Source organism: Oncorhynchus tshawytscha, linkage group LG12 (assembly GCF_018296145.1).
Source record: "Oncorhynchus tshawytscha isolate Ot180627B linkage group LG12, Otsh_v2.0, whole genome shotgun sequence".
Classification (NCBI taxonomy): domain Eukaryota; kingdom Metazoa; phylum Chordata; class Actinopteri; order Salmoniformes; family Salmonidae; genus Oncorhynchus; species Oncorhynchus tshawytscha.
The window spans coordinates 52,626,786-52,644,817 of record NC_056440.1 but is presented as its reverse complement, the minus strand read 5'-3'; the positions used below and the strand labels follow the sequence as shown (position 1 = coordinate 52,644,817).

The 18,032-nt window shown below is 44.2% G+C and overlaps 1 protein-coding gene across 1 annotated transcript in view; it reads right to left on the bottom strand.

Moving 5' to 3' along the window:
• Nucleotides 1–633: 633 nt before the first annotated feature.
• The window catches only part of LOC112264162 (ALK tyrosine kinase receptor), a 140,053-nt gene continuing 122,654 nt past the window's right edge, over nucleotides 634–18,032 (bottom strand). Inside the window, exons 22-25 of the mRNA XM_042331106.1 lie at nucleotides 5,041–5,142; nucleotides 4,668–4,802; nucleotides 3,287–3,377; nucleotides 634–3,019 (exon numbers count right to left, since the gene is read on the bottom strand). Of these exons, the coding sequence (XP_042187040.1) occupies nucleotides 1,874–3,019; nucleotides 3,287–3,377; nucleotides 4,668–4,802; nucleotides 5,041–5,142 (1,474 nt within the window). The 3' untranslated portion in view covers nucleotides 634–1,873. The remainder of the gene's footprint in view (nucleotides 3,020–3,286; nucleotides 3,378–4,667; nucleotides 4,803–5,040; nucleotides 5,143–18,032) is intronic.

Genomic DNA, 18,032 nt, shown 5'->3' with positions numbered 1-18,032 from the left:
TAGACATATAAACCCCTAGACAATACAAAAACAAAACAAACCACCCTTGTCCCACCCTGACCTAACCAAAATAATAAAGAAAACAAAGATAACTAAGGTCAGGGCGTGACAAGAATAAGTTCATTACCAGCCTCAGACGAGCCTCAGTCTTTGCAGCCCAATTAAATGCTTCACACAGATCAAGTAACAGACACATCTCAATATCAGTGACCCAACACACCTCCAGGCTGTATAAGGGCTATTTGAATAAGAACGAGAGTGATGGAGTGCTGCATCAGATGACCTGGCTTTCACAATCACCCAACCTCAAACCAGTTGAGATGGTTTGAGAATAGTTGGACCGCAGAGTGAAAGAAAAGAAGCCAATAAGTGCTCATCATATGTGGGAACTACTTCAAGACTGTTGGAAAAGCATTCCAGGTGAAGCTGACTGAGTGAATGCCAAGAGTGTGCAAAGCTGTCATCAAGGCAAAGGTTGGCTACTTTGAAGAATCTCAAATATAAAATATATTTTGATTTGTTGCACACATTTTTGGTTACTACATGATTCCATATATGTTATTTCATATTTTTGATGTCTTCACCATTATTCTACAATGTAGAAAATAGCAAAAATAAAGAAAAACCCTTGAATAAGTAGGTATTCTAAAACTTTTGACTGGTACTTTATATACAAAAGTATTTGGACACCACCACTTTCATTTAAATGAATTGCCACATATAAGAATCCATGGAACAGTAATTTCTGTCTTTCCATAGAGGGCCATATTATATACATATAAAACATATTTAACGAGAAATGGAAGGTGAACTTGCCTGAATAAACATTTAAGATCAGTGTACAGTAAGCTCCATAGTATTGCCCTTCTAAGAAAAATAATTCTGTCCGTCTTTCTTTACCTCTCCCTCTCGCTCAAACACACCTAATCACACACTTTAAATTGCAAAGACAGCCACATGAGCACTGATCCCAACTATCTGAAATACCATTCAGTACATTGGCCATTGTTCACAAGGGTTGATATTAATTCAACATTGGACAAAGATTAATGCAAAAAAAAGTCAAATAGCTAACCCATGTACAGTATGTCAAACTAATTTGGATAAGGTTGGTGTATTAATAATTTATAGAGCTCCCAAATAATAAATAGACAAATTAATAAATAAACAAGCAGGCAAGCAAGCATCAACAAACACATTTTTTCTTCATTGTAAAAAAAAAACACAAAAAAACTCAGGAATCCAGTGTCCGACTCTCACCATATGTTGGGGAAATTGTTTCTGATTGATTAATCAACTGCCAAGGCCTGAATTGCCAATGAAATAGCTAGAGTAGAAGTTAGCTAATGCTACAGTCAGTTAGATATCTAGCAGATGTGTATGTATGTTCTGTTTGTGTGTTTCCAGCATGACTCCATGTGAAAGGCTACGTTGACATCGACAGAGCCGCGAAGATGAGAGGGCAGGTCGTGAACACATCGCAAAGAAATTAGCTAGTTCAATCGAATGGAAACATCTAACCGTCCTGCCACATTTGTCTACTGAACATTAGCCAGTGCTGCAACATGTACATTGTTCCTGTTTTCCTAGCCAACAATCAATAAGCTTTTCTTCTTAGTGGTCCTTTGCAACTCTCCAATGTGCTTTAACACCGCAGTGTAATTTCCACAGCCATTTTATCTCATTGGGATGAAACATTTTGGACTCAATACAATAGCTTGATCCAATCGGTGGATGAAACCAAGGTGTCGAGACGGGAGGGCTGGTCGTAAGGTGTCCTGACACAGTGTTGCACGGTGTATCATCAAGTCTGGCTGTATGCCTATCTGTCTGTACACACGGTCTCCAAGGTGGAGGTTGGGGGGTGGAGGGGCTAAAGCACTGTGGCATTGTGGCCCTCCATCCGTGGCAGCCTCGGGTCCTGCACCGTCCCCATGGTGACCAGCAGAGGGAGGCTGTCCTCGGCTTTGGCCGTCGTCGAGTGGCTCAGCGACAGCTGGGTCCCCGCCACTCCTCTCTGGAGGGCCACGGGTGGCGGGGGAGGGGGCGGTGGAGGAGGGGGGTTGACAGAGACAGGATTCTGGTGGTGGTGGGCTGCCTCTAGGGGTAACCCTTGCTCCTGGTAGCCATAGCCGATGTTCCCGCAGGGGAATCTGCGAAGTCTAAATAGAGGGACCGGGGGTAGGGCGGCCGAATCTAACAGGAGCGGGGAAAGGGTAGGATCAGTGGTACCCAAGGAGGTAGCCTGTGGTGGTGGCGGAGGTGGCAAAAGTGGCCTGCAGAACCCCTGCTGTTGCTGCTGCTGGTGATGTAAGAGCTGCAACTGCTGTTGCTGCTGTGGATGGAAGGGGTATGGTGGCTGGAACTGCTGCTTGTGCTGCTGGTGCTGGAGACTCAGGGCCCCCACTGCCTCGGCCACAGTCCGTCCCTTGTGCTCCTGCCCCTCGCCTGGCACCCTCCCACCTCCAACTCCCCCACCTCCACTGCCCACTCTTTCCTGCTTTTGCTGCAGCTGTTGTTGTTGCTGTGGTTGTTGCTGATGATGCTGCTTCTTCTGCTGCTGCAGCTGGAGGAACCAGGAGCCGTAAGTGGGGTTCCACAGGTTGGTGGGTTTCCCATTGCGACCCTCCTTATCCCCAGGGTGGCCCTGGGTGAAGGCCAGATTGACGTGGCCACCGTCTGGGTTAGGTTGCTGGGTGGAGATGGGGGGAGGTGCCTTGGAGGTGGCTGTGGTCATGGTGAATGTCTGGGGGTGGGGCTGGGGTTGTTGAGCCATCGCCTGGGGCTTGCAGGTTTCAGGGAGCTGGTTGGTAAGGAGGAGGGGTTGTTCAACTCTTTGGTTCTCCTCGGTGGGCTTGGGGGCTGACGGTGGCAGTGCAGGGCCCACACCGTCAGGCGTCAGAGTGGACACCAGCAGGGGGGAGGCCGTGGGGTCCTCAGGGCGCATGGGGACCCGCTCCTCCTCTTCAGGGAGGGGGCCATATTCCACAGGCAAGGGAACAGTCACCACATCGGGGTCCTGGAGAGGATAGAGGAGCAATGTTACTAGTATTAGACATGAACAATGGTGAACAACAAATTATGATATTAACATTACCAATGTCTGAATTTGTAGAAATTCCAAAAAGGAATACAGATTTTACACGGACAGACAGGTTATGAGCTATGTCACTTCTTAAAATAGTCAAACATATTAAAATAATCTCTTGGCTGTGATACAGTCATAATAATACTTGAGCACATTTCAAGTGCAGAGGTGTTGACTCTCAATTGTCACGCTCCCTACCTGTAAGCAGTAGTCAATCCTTTCCAAGATGGTAGAGAAGTTGGGCCTGTCTTCCGGTTGATGCTGCCAACTCTGTGTCATTATCCGGTACCTGAGAGAGAGGGAGACACACACACGCACACACACACACGCACACACACACACACACACACACACACACACACACACACACACACACACACACACACACACACACACACACACACACACACACACACACACACACACACACACACACACACACACACACACACACACACACACAAACACACACACTCAAAATTGTTTCTTCTATTTGAACTTTGCGCAAGTTGACTAGTCTCTAGACAGACGGTTTACTTTTGGCAATGTATCAATGCTCCAGCTAAAGCGTCTGTACAAAACGTCTGTTGCGGCATCAGTTGGGAAAGAAATTGGAAGTGTCACCGGTAACGTCACTGCCATATCCACTTGCAACCTTAGCTAAACATGAGCACAATTCCTACCTGCATTTTAAGCCTCGCCTACCGAAACTTGTGATTTGTCTGGAGAGTTGGCTGTCTGAAGAGTCCTTTTTCTAGGGAGTTTTTCCTAGCCACCGTGCTTCTACACCTGCATTGCTTGCTGTTTGGGGTTTTAGGCTGGGTTTCTGTACAGCACCCTGAGATATCAGCTGATTTACGAAGGGCTATATAAATACATTTGATTTGATTTGAAGCTGACATTCTCCCCAGACCTTGTGCCTTTGCTGCCTAGCTCACGATGCTCCAAGGTCTGGGATATCTGAGACCACACGTTGACAAACAGTTAAAAAGCATGTTCCCCCATTCACTAATACACTTGACAAACTCGCACACAATGATGTCAATAAAGTGTAACATCCCGCTAGTTTGAGTGATTACTGTTGGAAAGTCAGTGGGGGTTAAACTGAACCCTGGGGTACCCCACCGAGACGTCAACTCAAGCTATTTTTTTTATTGGCAGGGCTGATTTGCATCTTGTGTAATATGCTGTGGTAATGTGAGCTAGTCATGATGAAGTTTACTACATGGGGATTGTGTCTGTTTTTGTGTGAAAAAATTATCACAGAAGAAAAGGGTGGCGAGCACGTGATAGTTTGAGAAGTTATGGGTGTGTGCGAGTATACGAGTGTGTGTGTGTATGCTTGAATCCCTGTGTAAGTCTGCATACTGCGTGTGCATGGGTGAAACTGTATACTGTGTGTGAGGGTGTGTTATGTGTGTAACAGAATAAGTTCCATGCCTGTCTGAGTGTCAGTTCAGAAAGGGGGGGAAGTTGACTGAGCGACAGTTCACTTGTCAATCTTCACTAGCCTGCTAGCTCACATCTGCTACATGTGTTTGGGTGAAGTGTGATAGTTTGGGTGGTATATTGGACTTACACAGGCCCTGGGCAGTTTTTGGGAGGGTCCATCCTTCCCCCACTGGTGACAAACTCCAACACTTCCTGGTTACTGCGACTGGGATAGGGCATATAGCCCAAAGAGAAGATCTCCCATAGCAGCACCCCAAAGGACCTGAGAGAGCGGGGGAAAGAGGTAGGAGGAAGAAGGAGATGGGGGGAGGGAAAGAATCATAAAGGTGACAGGGGAGAAGGAGAGAGGGAGAAAGTAGTGAGGCTTTCAAAAGGTGAAAAAGCATATTCTCCATTAGGACAGAGAGAGGGAGGTGAGGTAGACTGGAGCGGTGAAATGAAAGGGGGTGACATTCAAGATAACTAAAGTGTAATTGGGAGTGTGTTACAATGAAACGTACCATGTGTCCGTTTTGGATGTGAAGATCCCCTCCATGAAGGCTTCCGGAGGCATCCACTTCACAGGCAGCATGGCGCGCCCACCCTTTCTGTAGTAGCTGGCCCTGTGGGGAGATACAGACACACACACAGTTGTTAGTGCTTTTGCAGGACTCCATTTACTGCACAACAGGTAGAGAAAGGGATGAAAAGAGATAGGGCAGAGCCAAAGTTCAGTCACATCAGTGTTTCCATAGAAACAGCACAACATCAGATCTAATAATGGGATCCTCCTTTTACACAGCGATATTGCGCTGTGCTGATCCAATCAGTGGAATTTTACAATAACTGTAACAGAACGAGTGGACGCCCACGAAAGCACTCAGTCCTCCTTATCTTCAAGAGAAATGGAGAAAGGGGGGATATTTAAATTTTTTCACAGACCGAGTTGTTTTAAACTGTCTCACGCACCTGCTGTGAGCTTGTTTTCTGATAGGCAGCAGAGTTATCAGATTGCCCGCTGATAACAGCCTCAGCCTGTTTCATCTTCACCAGTCCCGAACACGCACTGAGAAGATAAACGTTAACTTGGAACTGCACCTGATGATTTTGCATTGTTTTTTGGCTTGCTTCTCCAGAAATTCTGGTGGCCATGACAGATGGTAAACGTGAGTTGCCTTGGGGGTGTGGTTTGGGGTGTGTCCTTGTAGAATGTTTTGAGGGATTGACGGCCCATGACAAACCTTTTCATTCTCCTGAGGGGGAAGAGGCTCTGTCACACCTCCTTCACAACTGTGCACGTGTGAGTGGGCCATTTTAAGGCCTTTAAGGTTGAGTTGGACACCAAGGAACTTAAAGCTCTCAACCCGCTCCACTGCAGCCCTGTAGTCCACGATTAGCTCCTTGGTCATCTTGATGTTGAGGGAGAGGTTGTTGTCCCAGCACAACACTGCCAGGTCACTGACCTCCTCCCTGTAGGCTGTCTCATCATCGCCGGTGATCAGGCCCACCACTGCAGTCAACAAACTTCATGATTGTGTTGAATCAAATCTAGCTTTATTTATACAGCATATTTCAGACATGGAATGCAACACAATGTGCTTCACAAGAAAAAACTAATTAAAACAATGAAAATAACTGAAAGAAAATCTGAATGAAGCTAAAATGGTGTGTTTTAAGATCTCTTTTAAAAATGTCCACAGTTTCGGCCGACAGGCTATTTCGGGGGCACAGTAACTAATGGCTGCCTCGCCATGCCTCTTGGTCCTAGGCTTTGGGATAGTTAAAAGGCCTGAGCACCTGAGGGACCTACTGGGTACATAACTTAAAAGCATGTCTCACATGTATTAGAGTGTACAATTCTTATATTGGAAGAATTGTATTTAAAAAACAAATTGAAGAATCTTAAACTCACAGGCAGCCAGTGCAGAGACCTTAAAATCAGTTTAATGTGTGCTGTCCGTCTGGTCTTGGTCAGTACCCTTGCTGCGGCATTCCGTGTGTTTTGCAGTTGACCAATGGCTTTCTTAGTTAGACCAGACAGGAGAATCTAAAATAACACCTAGGTTTTTAACTTGGTGTTTTATCTTTATAGCCCGTGAATTAAAATGTTCATGGCAGATTCTCTCTGTGCTTTGGCTCAATAACTGCCTTGGTCTTGTCTTGATTTAGCTGGAGGAAGTTGAGAGCCATACAAAATCACTAATACGGTCTCATAATTTATCCTTGGAGCAACAATCCTCTGGTGACACAAAAATGTAAAGTTGTGTTTCGTCTGCGTAGCATTGAAAATCAGTGCTGTGCTTTCTGATAATGCTGCCAATGGGTAACATGTATAAACTGAACCGTTTCAGACCGAAAATCGAATCTTGTGGAATGCCACGTGATATGTATTTTGTCTGAGATATGTTCACAAAGGGTGACAAAAAAACTCTTGACTGGTTACATAGGTCGTAAACCAATTTAGAACAGGACCCGAGAGGCCAACCCACCGCTCCAGTCTATCCAGAACAACATCACGGTCAACAGTGTTGAAAGCAGCAATTAAATCAAAGAGTACAAGGACAGAGAGCTGTTTGGCATCTGTGTTGGTTCTATGATCATGTACCACTTTAACTAAGGCTGTCTCTGTGCTGTGGTGGGCCCAAAAAATATAGTTGGCACTTAAAAAATCATCTTGAAAACCAATTTCTCCAAAATGTTGATTAAGAATGGAAGGCTGGCCAAACATTGAAGGGATTCTTCAGAAGGGATTTCACCACAGCAGTTTTTAGTGCAGTGAGGAAAGTGCCTGTGAACAGGGAGGGATTAACCAGAGTTTACACTTCTTCAGATATGCAAATAAAAACTGCTTTGAAGAAGGTGTTGTGGATAGGATCGAGAGTGCAGGTATAAGTTGTGATATCACTTTCCTGAGCATGCCTGTGTCAACCAGGGAAAATAACTCCATAGTGCCTTTAAGTGGTAGGCTTAGGGCACATATCATCAAACTTCTCAACAGGTATTGCTTGACTGATACCCAGCCTAATGCTTTAAACTCATCACATTTAGATGTAGAGGAAAGTTCACATAGGTTTGTGGGGGTAGGATTAAAATAAAAATAAAATAAAAATATATTTATTTAACCAGGTAGGCCAGTTGAGAACAAGTTCTCATTTACAACTGCGACCTGGCCAAGATAAAGCAGTGTGACAAAAACAACAACACAGAGTGACACATAAACAAATGTACAATCAATAACACATAAGAAAATAAAAATAGACAGATCTATGTACAGTGTGTGCAAATGTAGAAGAGTAGGAAGGTAAGCAATAAATAGGCCATAGAGGTGAAAATAATTACAATTTAGCATTAATACTGGAGTGATATATGTGCAGATGATGATGTGCAAGTAGAGATACTGGGGTTCAAAAGAGCAAGAGGGTAAGTAATTGTATGGGGATTAGGTAGTCGGGTGGGCTATTTACAGATTGGCTGTGTACAGGTACAGTGATCGGTAAGCTGCTTTGACAGCTGATGTTTCAAGATAGAGAGGGAGATATGACTCCAGTTTCAGAGATGTTTGAAATTCGTTCCAGTCATTGGCAGCAGAGAACCTGGAAGGAGAGGCGGCCAATGGAAGAGTTGGCTTTGGGGATGACCAGTGCAATATACCTGCTGAAGCGCGTGCTACGGGTGGGTGTTGCTATGGTGACCAGTGAGCTGAGATAAGGCGGGGCTTTACCTAGCAAAGACTTATAGATGCCCTGAGCCAGTGGGTTTGGCAACGGATAAGTAGTGAGAGGGCCATCCAACTGGAGCATAGAGGTCGCAGTGGTGGGTAGTATATGGGGCTTTGGTGATAAAACGGCACTGTGATAGTCTACATCCAATTTGCTGAGTAGAGTGTTGGAGGCTATTTTGTAAATGACATCGCCAAAGTCAAGGATCGGTAAGATAGTCAGTTTAACGAGGGCATGTTTGGAGGAGGCTTTGTTGCGAAATAGGAAGCCGATTCTAGATTTAGCTTTGGATTGGAGATGCTTAATGTAAGTCTGGAAGGAGAGTTTACAGTCTAACCAGACACCTAGATGTTTGTAGTTGTCCACATATTCTACGTCAGAACCGTCCAGGGTAGTGATGCTAGTCAGGCGGGAGGGTGCCGGCAGTGATCGGTTGAAGAGCATGCCTTTAGTTTTACTAGCATTTAAAAGCAGTTGAAGGCCACGGAAGGAGTATTGTATGGCGTTGAAGCTCGTTTGGAGGTTTGTTAGCACAGTGTCCAAAGAAGAGCCAGATGTATACAGAATCGTGTCGTCTGCATAGAGGTGAATCGGAGATTCACCAGCAGCAAGAGCGACATCATTGATATATACAGGGATAAGAGTCGGACCGAGAATTTAACCCTGTGGCACCTCCATAGAGACTGCCAGAGGTCCGGACAACAGGCCCTCCGATTTGACACACTGAACTCTATCTGAGAAGTAGTTGGTGAACCAGGCAAGGCAGTCATTAGAGAAAACAAGGCTATTGAGTCTGCCGATAAGAATGCGATGATTGACGATGAGTCGAAAGCCTTGGCCAGGTCGATGAAGACGGCTGCACAGTACCGTCTTTTATCGATGGCGGTTATGATATCTTTTAGGACCTTGAGCGTGGCTGAGGTGCACCCATGATTGCATTGTGGAGAAGGTACGGTGGTATTCGAAAGGGTCAGTGATCTGTTTATTAACTTGGCTTTTGAAGATTTTAAAAGGGCAGGGCAGGATGGATATATATCTATAACAGTTTGGGTCTAAGGTGTCTCCCCCTTTGAAGAGGGGGATGACTGCGGCAGCATTCCAATCTTTGGGGATCTCAGGCTAGTAATAGGCTAGTAATTGCGGTTAAATAGGCTAGTAATAGGGGTTGCAACAATTTTGGCTGATAATTTTAGAACGAGAGGGTCCAGATTATCTAGCCAAGCTGATTTGTACGGGTCCAGGTGTTGCTGCTCTTTCAGAACATCAGGTCTTTGGATTTGGGTGAAGGAGAAGCGGGGCAGGTTTGGGCAAGTTGCTGCAGGGGGTGCTGAGGTGTTGGCTGGGGTAGGGGTAGCCAAGTGGAAAGCATGGCCAGCCGTGGAAAGATGCTTATTGAAATGATCGATTATCGTAGATTTTATCGGTGGTGACAGTGTTTCCTATCCTCAGTGCAGTGGGCAGCTGGGAGGAGGTGCTCTTATTCTCCATGGACTTTACAGTGTCCCAAAACCTTTTGGAATTAGTGCTGCAGAATGCAAATATCTGTTTGAAAAAGCTAGCCTTAGCTTTCCTAACTGACTGAGTATATTGGTCCCTGACGAGTTACATTTCACGGGGGCTGTTCGATGCTAATGCAGAACGCCATAGGATGTTTTTGTGCTGGTCAAGGGCAGTCAAGTCTGGGGTGAATCATGGGCTGTCTGTTCTTAGTTCTACATTTTTTGAATGGGGCATGCTTATTTAAGATGGAGAGGAAAGCACTTTCAAAGAACAACCAGGCATCCGCTACTGACAGGATGAGGTCAATATCCTTTCAGGATACCCAGGCCAGGTCGGTTAGAAAGGCCTGCTCACTGAAGTGATTTAGGGAGCGTTTGACAGTGATGAGGAATGGCCGTTTGACCGTGGACCCATTATGCACGCAGGCAATGAGGCAGTGACCGCTGAGATCCTGGTTTAAGACAGCAGACGTGTATTTAGAGGGCAAGTTGGTCAGGAGGATATCTACGAGGGTGCCCATTACAAATTTAGGGTTGTACCTGGTAGGTTTCATGATCATTTGTGTGAGATTGAGGGCATCTAGCTTAGATTGTAGGATGGCTGGGGTGTTAAACATGTCCCAGTTTAGGTTACCTAACAGTACAAACTCTGACGATAGATGGGTGGCGATCAATTCACATATGGTGTCCAGGGCACAGCTGGGGGCTGAAGGGGCTCTATAACAAGTGGCAACGGTAAGAGACTTGTTTCTGGAAAGGTGAATTTTTAAAAGTAGAAGCTCAAATGGTTTGGGCACAGACCTGGATAGTATGACAGAACTATGTAGGCTATCTCTGCAGTAGATTACAACTCTGTCCCCTTTGGCAGTTCTATCTTGTTGGAAAATGTTATATTTAGCGATGGAAATTTCAGGATTTTGGGGTGGCTGAACCAGGGTTCATACATGGCTAGGACATCCGGGGTTGGCGGAGTGTGTTAAAGCAGTGAATAAAACAAACTTGGGGATGAGACTTCGAATGTTAACATGCATGAAACATATGCATTTACGGTTACAGAAGTCAACAAATGAGAGCGCCCGGGGAATAGGAGTGATGCTGGGGGCTGCAGGACCTGGGTTAACCTCTACATCACCAGAGGAACAGAGGAGGAGTGGTATAAGAATACGCCTAAAGGCTAAAAGAACTGGTCGTCTAGTGCGTTCAGAACAGAGAGTAAGGGGACAGGTTTCTGTGAGTACTGTGGAGGTTAGCCTAGGCATTGAGTGATGATGAGAGAGTTTTTGTCTCTCGAAGTACCATTTAAGCCAGGTGAGGTCACCGCATGTGTGGGGGGTGGAACAACAATGTTAGCTAAGGCATATTGAGCAGGGCTGGAGGCTCTACAGTGAAATAAGACAATAATTACTAACCAAAACAGCAATATACAAGGCATATAGACATTAGGGAGAGGCATGAGTAGCCGACTAATCATAGAGTCAAGTGAGTAGCTAAGTGAGCTGGAGGCATGGAGATTCAGACAGCTAGCAGGCCGGGGCTAGCAGCAGGCTAGCAGATGGGCCTTAGGGGAACGTCGCAATGGGGGAGCCTGTGGAAACCACCTCGGACAGTTACGTTGGCAGACCAGTCGTGATGGATCGGCGGGGCTCTGTGTCGGCAGCAAAGGGTCCAGGCCAATTGGCAAAAGAGGTATTGAAGCCCAGGGAATATCTGATGGATTTCTTTGGCTAGACGGGGGATGGGCTGATGGATTTATCAGGCCATCAATGGTTGAGAAGAGCTCCCTAATTCTTCTGATTATTAGTGATCAAGTTACAAAAATTTGCCTGTCTGGCATTTCTGCCTTGTTATATATTCCAAGTGTCTCTCTCAGAATATCATAATCGACCTGCAACTTTGACTTTCTCCACTTCAGCTCTGCCTTTCTCCATTTTCTCTTTAATTGATTTGTTTCATCACTCATGTAAGGGGCTCTCCATATGGATGCTGCCTTTTTCAACTTTTCTGGAACTATGGCATCAATGGTTGCCCTTAATTTGCTATTAAAGTTATCAACGAAATCATCACAAGAGGAAGGCAGAATAGGTGATGGAGTATTGTTCATACACTCAATATCTGTATCAACTTCAGATGTAAGACAGTGTTTCTTAATAATGTGGTTATGGGTGGGCACAGTAGAAAGCCCCCTGGTAATAACCAGGTCCAGAGTATGGCCACGGTTATGGGTGGGCCCAGTAGAAAGCCCCATGGTACTAACCAGGTCCAGATTATGGCCATGGTTATGGGTGGGCCCAGTAGAAAGCCCCATGGTAATAACCAGGTCCAGAGTATGGCCACGGTTATGGGTGGGCCCAGTAGAAAGCCCCTTGGTAATAACCAGGTCCAGAGTATGGCCATGGTTATGGGTGGGCCCAGTAGAAAGCCCCTTGGTAATAAGCAGGTCCAGAGTATGGCCACGGTTATGGGTGGGCCCAGTAATATGTTAGATAAAGTCTATAGAGCTCAAAAGATTCAGAAATTCCTTGGAATTCCTTGGAGTCAGTCTCTGTCACCCAACACAATGATTTTATCATAGTTCTCAAGAACCATAGACAATAGTTCAGAGAATTCAGTAAAGAAAGTGGGGCAGGGCATTGGTGGCCTATACAGACCAAAAGTCGCCAAATGAAATGGCCTGACACCCAAGAGCAATAGTAAAAATAGAGGCTGTCCTCCTACCCTTTTCCAATAGAATATAAAAAGTTGTAGTCCAGGTGGAGGCTTCAATAAGAGTGGCAATACATCCTGAACACAGCCATGTTTCAGTGAGAAATATGCAAACAACTTTGAGCTCGGTAATGAGGTCATTCATGAGAATGGTTTAACTAGTGATTGCTCTAACATTTAAAAGTCCCATATTAAATGAGTGTGGGCCACTCTGCCTGTGGGGCGTCTGCCTAGAGGTAACCAATAAAATACGAACCAAATTATTAACGTTACAACCACGTTTTCTGACAGTCTCAAATCTACCAGAATGGTAGGAGTTCACAGTTTTTATAAACTCAGCCGGAGTTAAAGGAACATCAATTAGGTTACTCACAATGACCGTATTGACATTTCTATAGGAGTTGATATGGTATCCAAGTCCTCTGTGTCACGTTCTGACCTTAGTTCCTTTATTTATGTCTTTGTGTTAGTTTGGTCAGGGCGTGAGTGGGTAGTTACTTTTTCTGTGTTGTGTTTTTGTGTTTGGCCTGGTATGGTTCTCAATCGGAGGCAGGTGTCGTTCGTTGTCTCTGATTGAGAATCATACTTAGGTAGCCTGTTTTCCCCATTTTAGTTGTGGGTGATATTTTCTGCTTAGTGTGTCTGCACCAGACAGAACTGTTTCGGATTCATTTTTGGTTCTCTTGTTGTTTTTTGTCATTAAGTGTTCCGTTCTATTAAATATCATGAACACTTACCAAGCTGCGTATTGGTCCGATCTGTCCTACTCCTCCTCAGAAGAGGAGGAGAATCGTTACACTCAGTTTGTTATTCTGACAGGGAGAACTGGAGCGCTACCAGACCCTGTCTGTCAGTCTCTAAAACAGTTTGAGATGTTGCTGGAAATAACACTGTAACCCCATGTGGGTGCTGGTTGCTCCCACAAAAATAAACATTCCTGTCGTTGCAAAGCTTTTTCAGGTACTTGTTTAGGGCAAAGTGTCGTCTGAAATGTACCGAACCCCTTTGGTAGCACGGGAGGGAGCCAGAGATAATTATTCTCTTCCCTGTGCTAGCGAGGGTCTTTAAAAACATTTTACAGTCCTCCCTAAGTTCCTCAGATCGCCTAACACTAAGGCTACGTGAGTGACGGTGGTGTCAATATTGGAGTAGTTGGCCAGAACCGTGGGCAGGAGAGAGTTGATGTCATGGACACAGGTTCCTGGGTGACAGTGGTCCACAGACCGTAGGCAGGCCAAACTCTCTCACCATTGAGCTGCCCACAACGATTGTGGTACTGATGGAATGGGGAAACAACCTTCTGAACTGTGGTGGCCGTGGAGGAGGATGCCACTGGGCGGCCGCTGGCTGTTGGTATACACCCAGGATCTGTGCTGACTCCAGGGGCTGGTAGGTCCATCTCAAGTGGAGCAAAGTTGTTTGATAGCTGGATCGGATTTTCTCAGATAGATGGGTGGCCAGACTACCTCTCCAATCTCCTACACCTTACGAATATCCAGTCTTCCATGGGCTAAAGAATTGACAGCTTAACATCTGTCCGTTGGATTGAGATCAACGCCGGCCATCTCATCGGCAGCTTTGCTATAGCATTTAAAACTGAGAATCTGTTTTCCTGGGTTACAGCAAGGTCAGTGTACTTAGAAAGCAGATTTTCCTTTTCTCACAGACGAGCTAACAGCCGAAGGATCTGTTCTGTAAAATGCTTGATGGTAGTGCATTTAGGGCAGACAAATTTCTGTCCCTTTTCCAGTTCCCCCTTATCTTCAAGTGTTTGTCTGGATCGTGTAACACCTGAAGTATTTGTGCTCAGCCATGGATAAAAAAAGCTGGTGGGCTTGAACTGCTAGCGTTAGCCTGCTCTATTTTCAGCTAACTGTTACTTAACAGGAATCCGAAACACAAACTTGTGGTCTCAGTCGTAAAGACTAACCACATTGCGGAATCAGTAGCAATACAACTTCAGCTATGAATAAAAACGATTTAACGAAACCGATTTCATAAAAACAACAAAACGAGTGTAGACAGCACACTGTTCTGTTGCACTCTCTGATGACGTCTGTTGTGTGATGACGTGGCTCTTCAAAGTGTAGTCCAATAGACACTGAATTAGATTCTCCCCAGAAACACGTGGCCACTCAGTCATGGGTAAATAGGTAGTACAAGAGCACACGCCACTGTGGAAAACACCCCTGTGGGGCCCCCGTGTTGACGGTCAGCGTGGCAGAGGTGATGTTGCCTACCCTCACCACCTGGGCTCAGCCCGTCAGGAAATCCAGGATCCAGTTGCAGAGGGGGGTGTTCAGTCCCAGGGTCTTAAGCTTGGTGACGAGCTTGGAGGGGAGAATGGTGTTGAAGGCAAATGTATAGTGAGATGATGGAGGAAGCTTTGAATAGGTCAGTAACCTACATATTAAGATGATTTCTCCCTTCCCATATTAACTAATACCATTCAATTCAATAATTGTTTGAGAAATAACGACGTGATCTTGTATGGAAGTTAATTCTACGCTTTACAGATATAGATGGATTGGATTAGATTCAGGCCGGTGACGCAGTTACACTATGCATGTTTTGCCATGGCCCTGGGTTGGTTTGAGTTTGTTGCTGATAGTTAATACAATGTTGTAGTCAGACATGAGTTAGCTAGTACCACAATTGCTGCATCAAATATTTATTTGTGTACTAGACATGGGTTGCACCTTGGAGGCTAAAGTACACACATTTAGAGTGGCATGGAAATATGATAACATTGCTAAAGTAGTAAAAATACTTAGTAGGAAACAACTTTTACTTTAGAGAGATGCCAATATTGCCATATCTTTTACGAGCAAAGTTCATCAGATAGCTAGCAATGCTAATGTTAACTTGCTCAATTACGGCAGTACCCTCAATCTTAGTTAGCGCGCTAAAGTTATAACGTAAACTCACTCACTGTTGTCGCCTTGGTCCGTACAATTGACCTTATTTTAACACCCCAAAAACGCAATACTTCCAGATCAACTGTAATGTCAATACCATTGTAAAGCACAATTTCTCCCATTTCAACAAAATCAATAACATGAGCTCCACGCTGCCCAATTCTGCATATTTCAACAAGGCAATGAGCTCTGTCGGGTCGTTTTAAAAATGGCGGGTGGGGATGTGAATCTAATGCGTGATAGTGCGAAGGACAATTGTCGTGTGGGAAAACTGCTTTTTTTCACTCGTTCTGTCCAACTTATCACCTTATCACCTCTAAAATGTAAATAAACACTATAAATTTATTACATACCTATTTGAATGTTTGTGTTGAATTTGAATCGGGTTTTTAGTGCAGTGCTAAAGTGATCTTCAGAAGTAAACAGTGGCTTTGAGAGTCATGATCGCATGCAGTGATGGCGCAAAAAATGACTAGGTATCCCCCCTTACCCCCGTCACTGTCCATTTCTTGTTTTTAAACGATGAGAGAAGTGCTACACCTGGTGGTGAGAGATTGTAAGACAGAAATAGTAGCTTTATGCGTGATGCACGTTACGACATGACACGTCATGATGTAACGCCGGGTCAAATCCGTTTTGTATTCAGGTAGGCTAAAGTTAGCCAGCTAGTTATTTAGGTTAGCTAGCTAGCTAACATCTCCTATATAGCGATGATAGTGATAATGATTATCAAAATATACATAATCAGATACATCACCAGCATTCTATGTTCTAGTTGCCGGTATACTCACCACCTCTAGGGACCAACGAACTCCAACCACCTATTCTGCATAATATCGTCCTTCAGCAGGGCATGCAAACCAGTTGGCTGTGCATCCTGCTGGAAGCATGCATTGTATCGTCAATCCGTATAGGGCTTTTCAGTTTAAAACATCTGTGATCCTTTGAAAGCGAAACAATAATTGACTTGTCATTACGCACTGAGGTACCAAACTCCGTTTTAGACCAGACTAACCTTGTGACCAAAATTATCCTATTTATACTATGTATAAATGTAATAAATGTTTCATATGAATCATATTGATGCCACATAGGCCGTTTTCAAAGGGATAAGTTGGTTTTTAGGTTCAGCCACAGACTCGCATCACTCTTCACTCTCCCCTGCGATTCGCTTCGTAAAAACTCTACCTGATGGACTGTGCGACGGGAGTTGTTAAAAAACTGGCAAGCGTGTTAGGCCTGTTGAAAGAAAGAAGCATGTTTTGATGTTTATATAGTTTTTATATACTGTAGTATATCTGTGGTGCTTTGGTGGAAGTGTTATGTAAGGCAACTTGGATTTATGGTATTTTGTGATACGGTGAGTCAGTGGCGATTTCAGCTGTCCCATGATCCTTGTACAGACAGAGTTGACATTTGTTGTCATAATCCTGACAAAGGGGTAATTCCACAAAGGGTAAACCCCATACCAGCCAGACATACAGTCAATTTTGGGACACAAATGTTGCACCATTTATGCTTAATATAAAAAAGACATGTAATTCATCTCTTTGAGGCTTTTTAATCAGGCCTGAGTCACATCGGTGTGCATGTGTCTGTCTGTACGTGTGTGTGTGTGAGTAAATGAGAATAAAAGTGGGAGGAAATGATGGAAGAAGAGAAAAAAAAGTGTATACCGTAGGCTATACAGAGAAAGTAATGGAGGAAATAGGAAAAAAGGTATAAGTCCTACTCCAGTTTTCTTTTCACCTGATTTACTTAACAAAAGGTGCATCCACAAATGACATGACATGGCTCAAGTGGGGTGTGGGCCTTTACTCTATTGTTCTCTATTGCTCCTCTATTGCTCCTCAAGCAAAAGGAGGCTGATGACATCACATCAGACCGCAGACCAACTCTTTGAATGCCCTACTCCTTGAAGTTTGAGTTTATGTTTAAAAACACAATTTTTAAATCACGAGGATGCGGAGGTATTAGGGCTGGGCAATATGGCCAAAACTGTATCTCTGTTTTTTAGTTTTTTTTAAACTTATGGGCAATTCACGATATATATCTCTTTAAAAAAACTTTTCTCTAAATAAGTTTTGTTGCACAATTAAAAGGTCAACACACTGCATTTCAAACAGTCAGGAATTAAAAATGATACCTATCCCACTAATAATGAAATGATTTAATCAATCATTTTATATGTTTTTATCAAAATGCATCATTTGGCAGGAAAATGAAATACCGCCCCCAGAGTTTCAAGAGGTTAGATGGCTGGCTTGCTAGCTAGCATTGAACCTATTTAGTTAACTTTAGCTAGTTATGACAATCGGTTTGTATTGCTAATTAGTTTGTATTGCTAATAATATTTATTTTATGGATTGGGATTTTAGTTTATATTTTTTAGCTAGCTAGCTAGCTAACATTACTGTTACATATCTAAACAATAAAGCTTGCCGTTAGCTAGCTAAAGTTAGCGGATGTTAGATGGGTGGCTTGCTAGATAACATTAACTTACATGTATGAAGTGTGTGTAATGTTAGTGAAGTTTTTTCAGAATGTAATTTCGCATGGCTAGTTATAGCCTGTTAGTTAGCTAACTAGCTAACATTGAACCTATTTGGTTAACTATAGCTATGACAATCGGTTTGTATTTCTAGTTAAAGATTGTTGTTAGCTAGATGGCTGG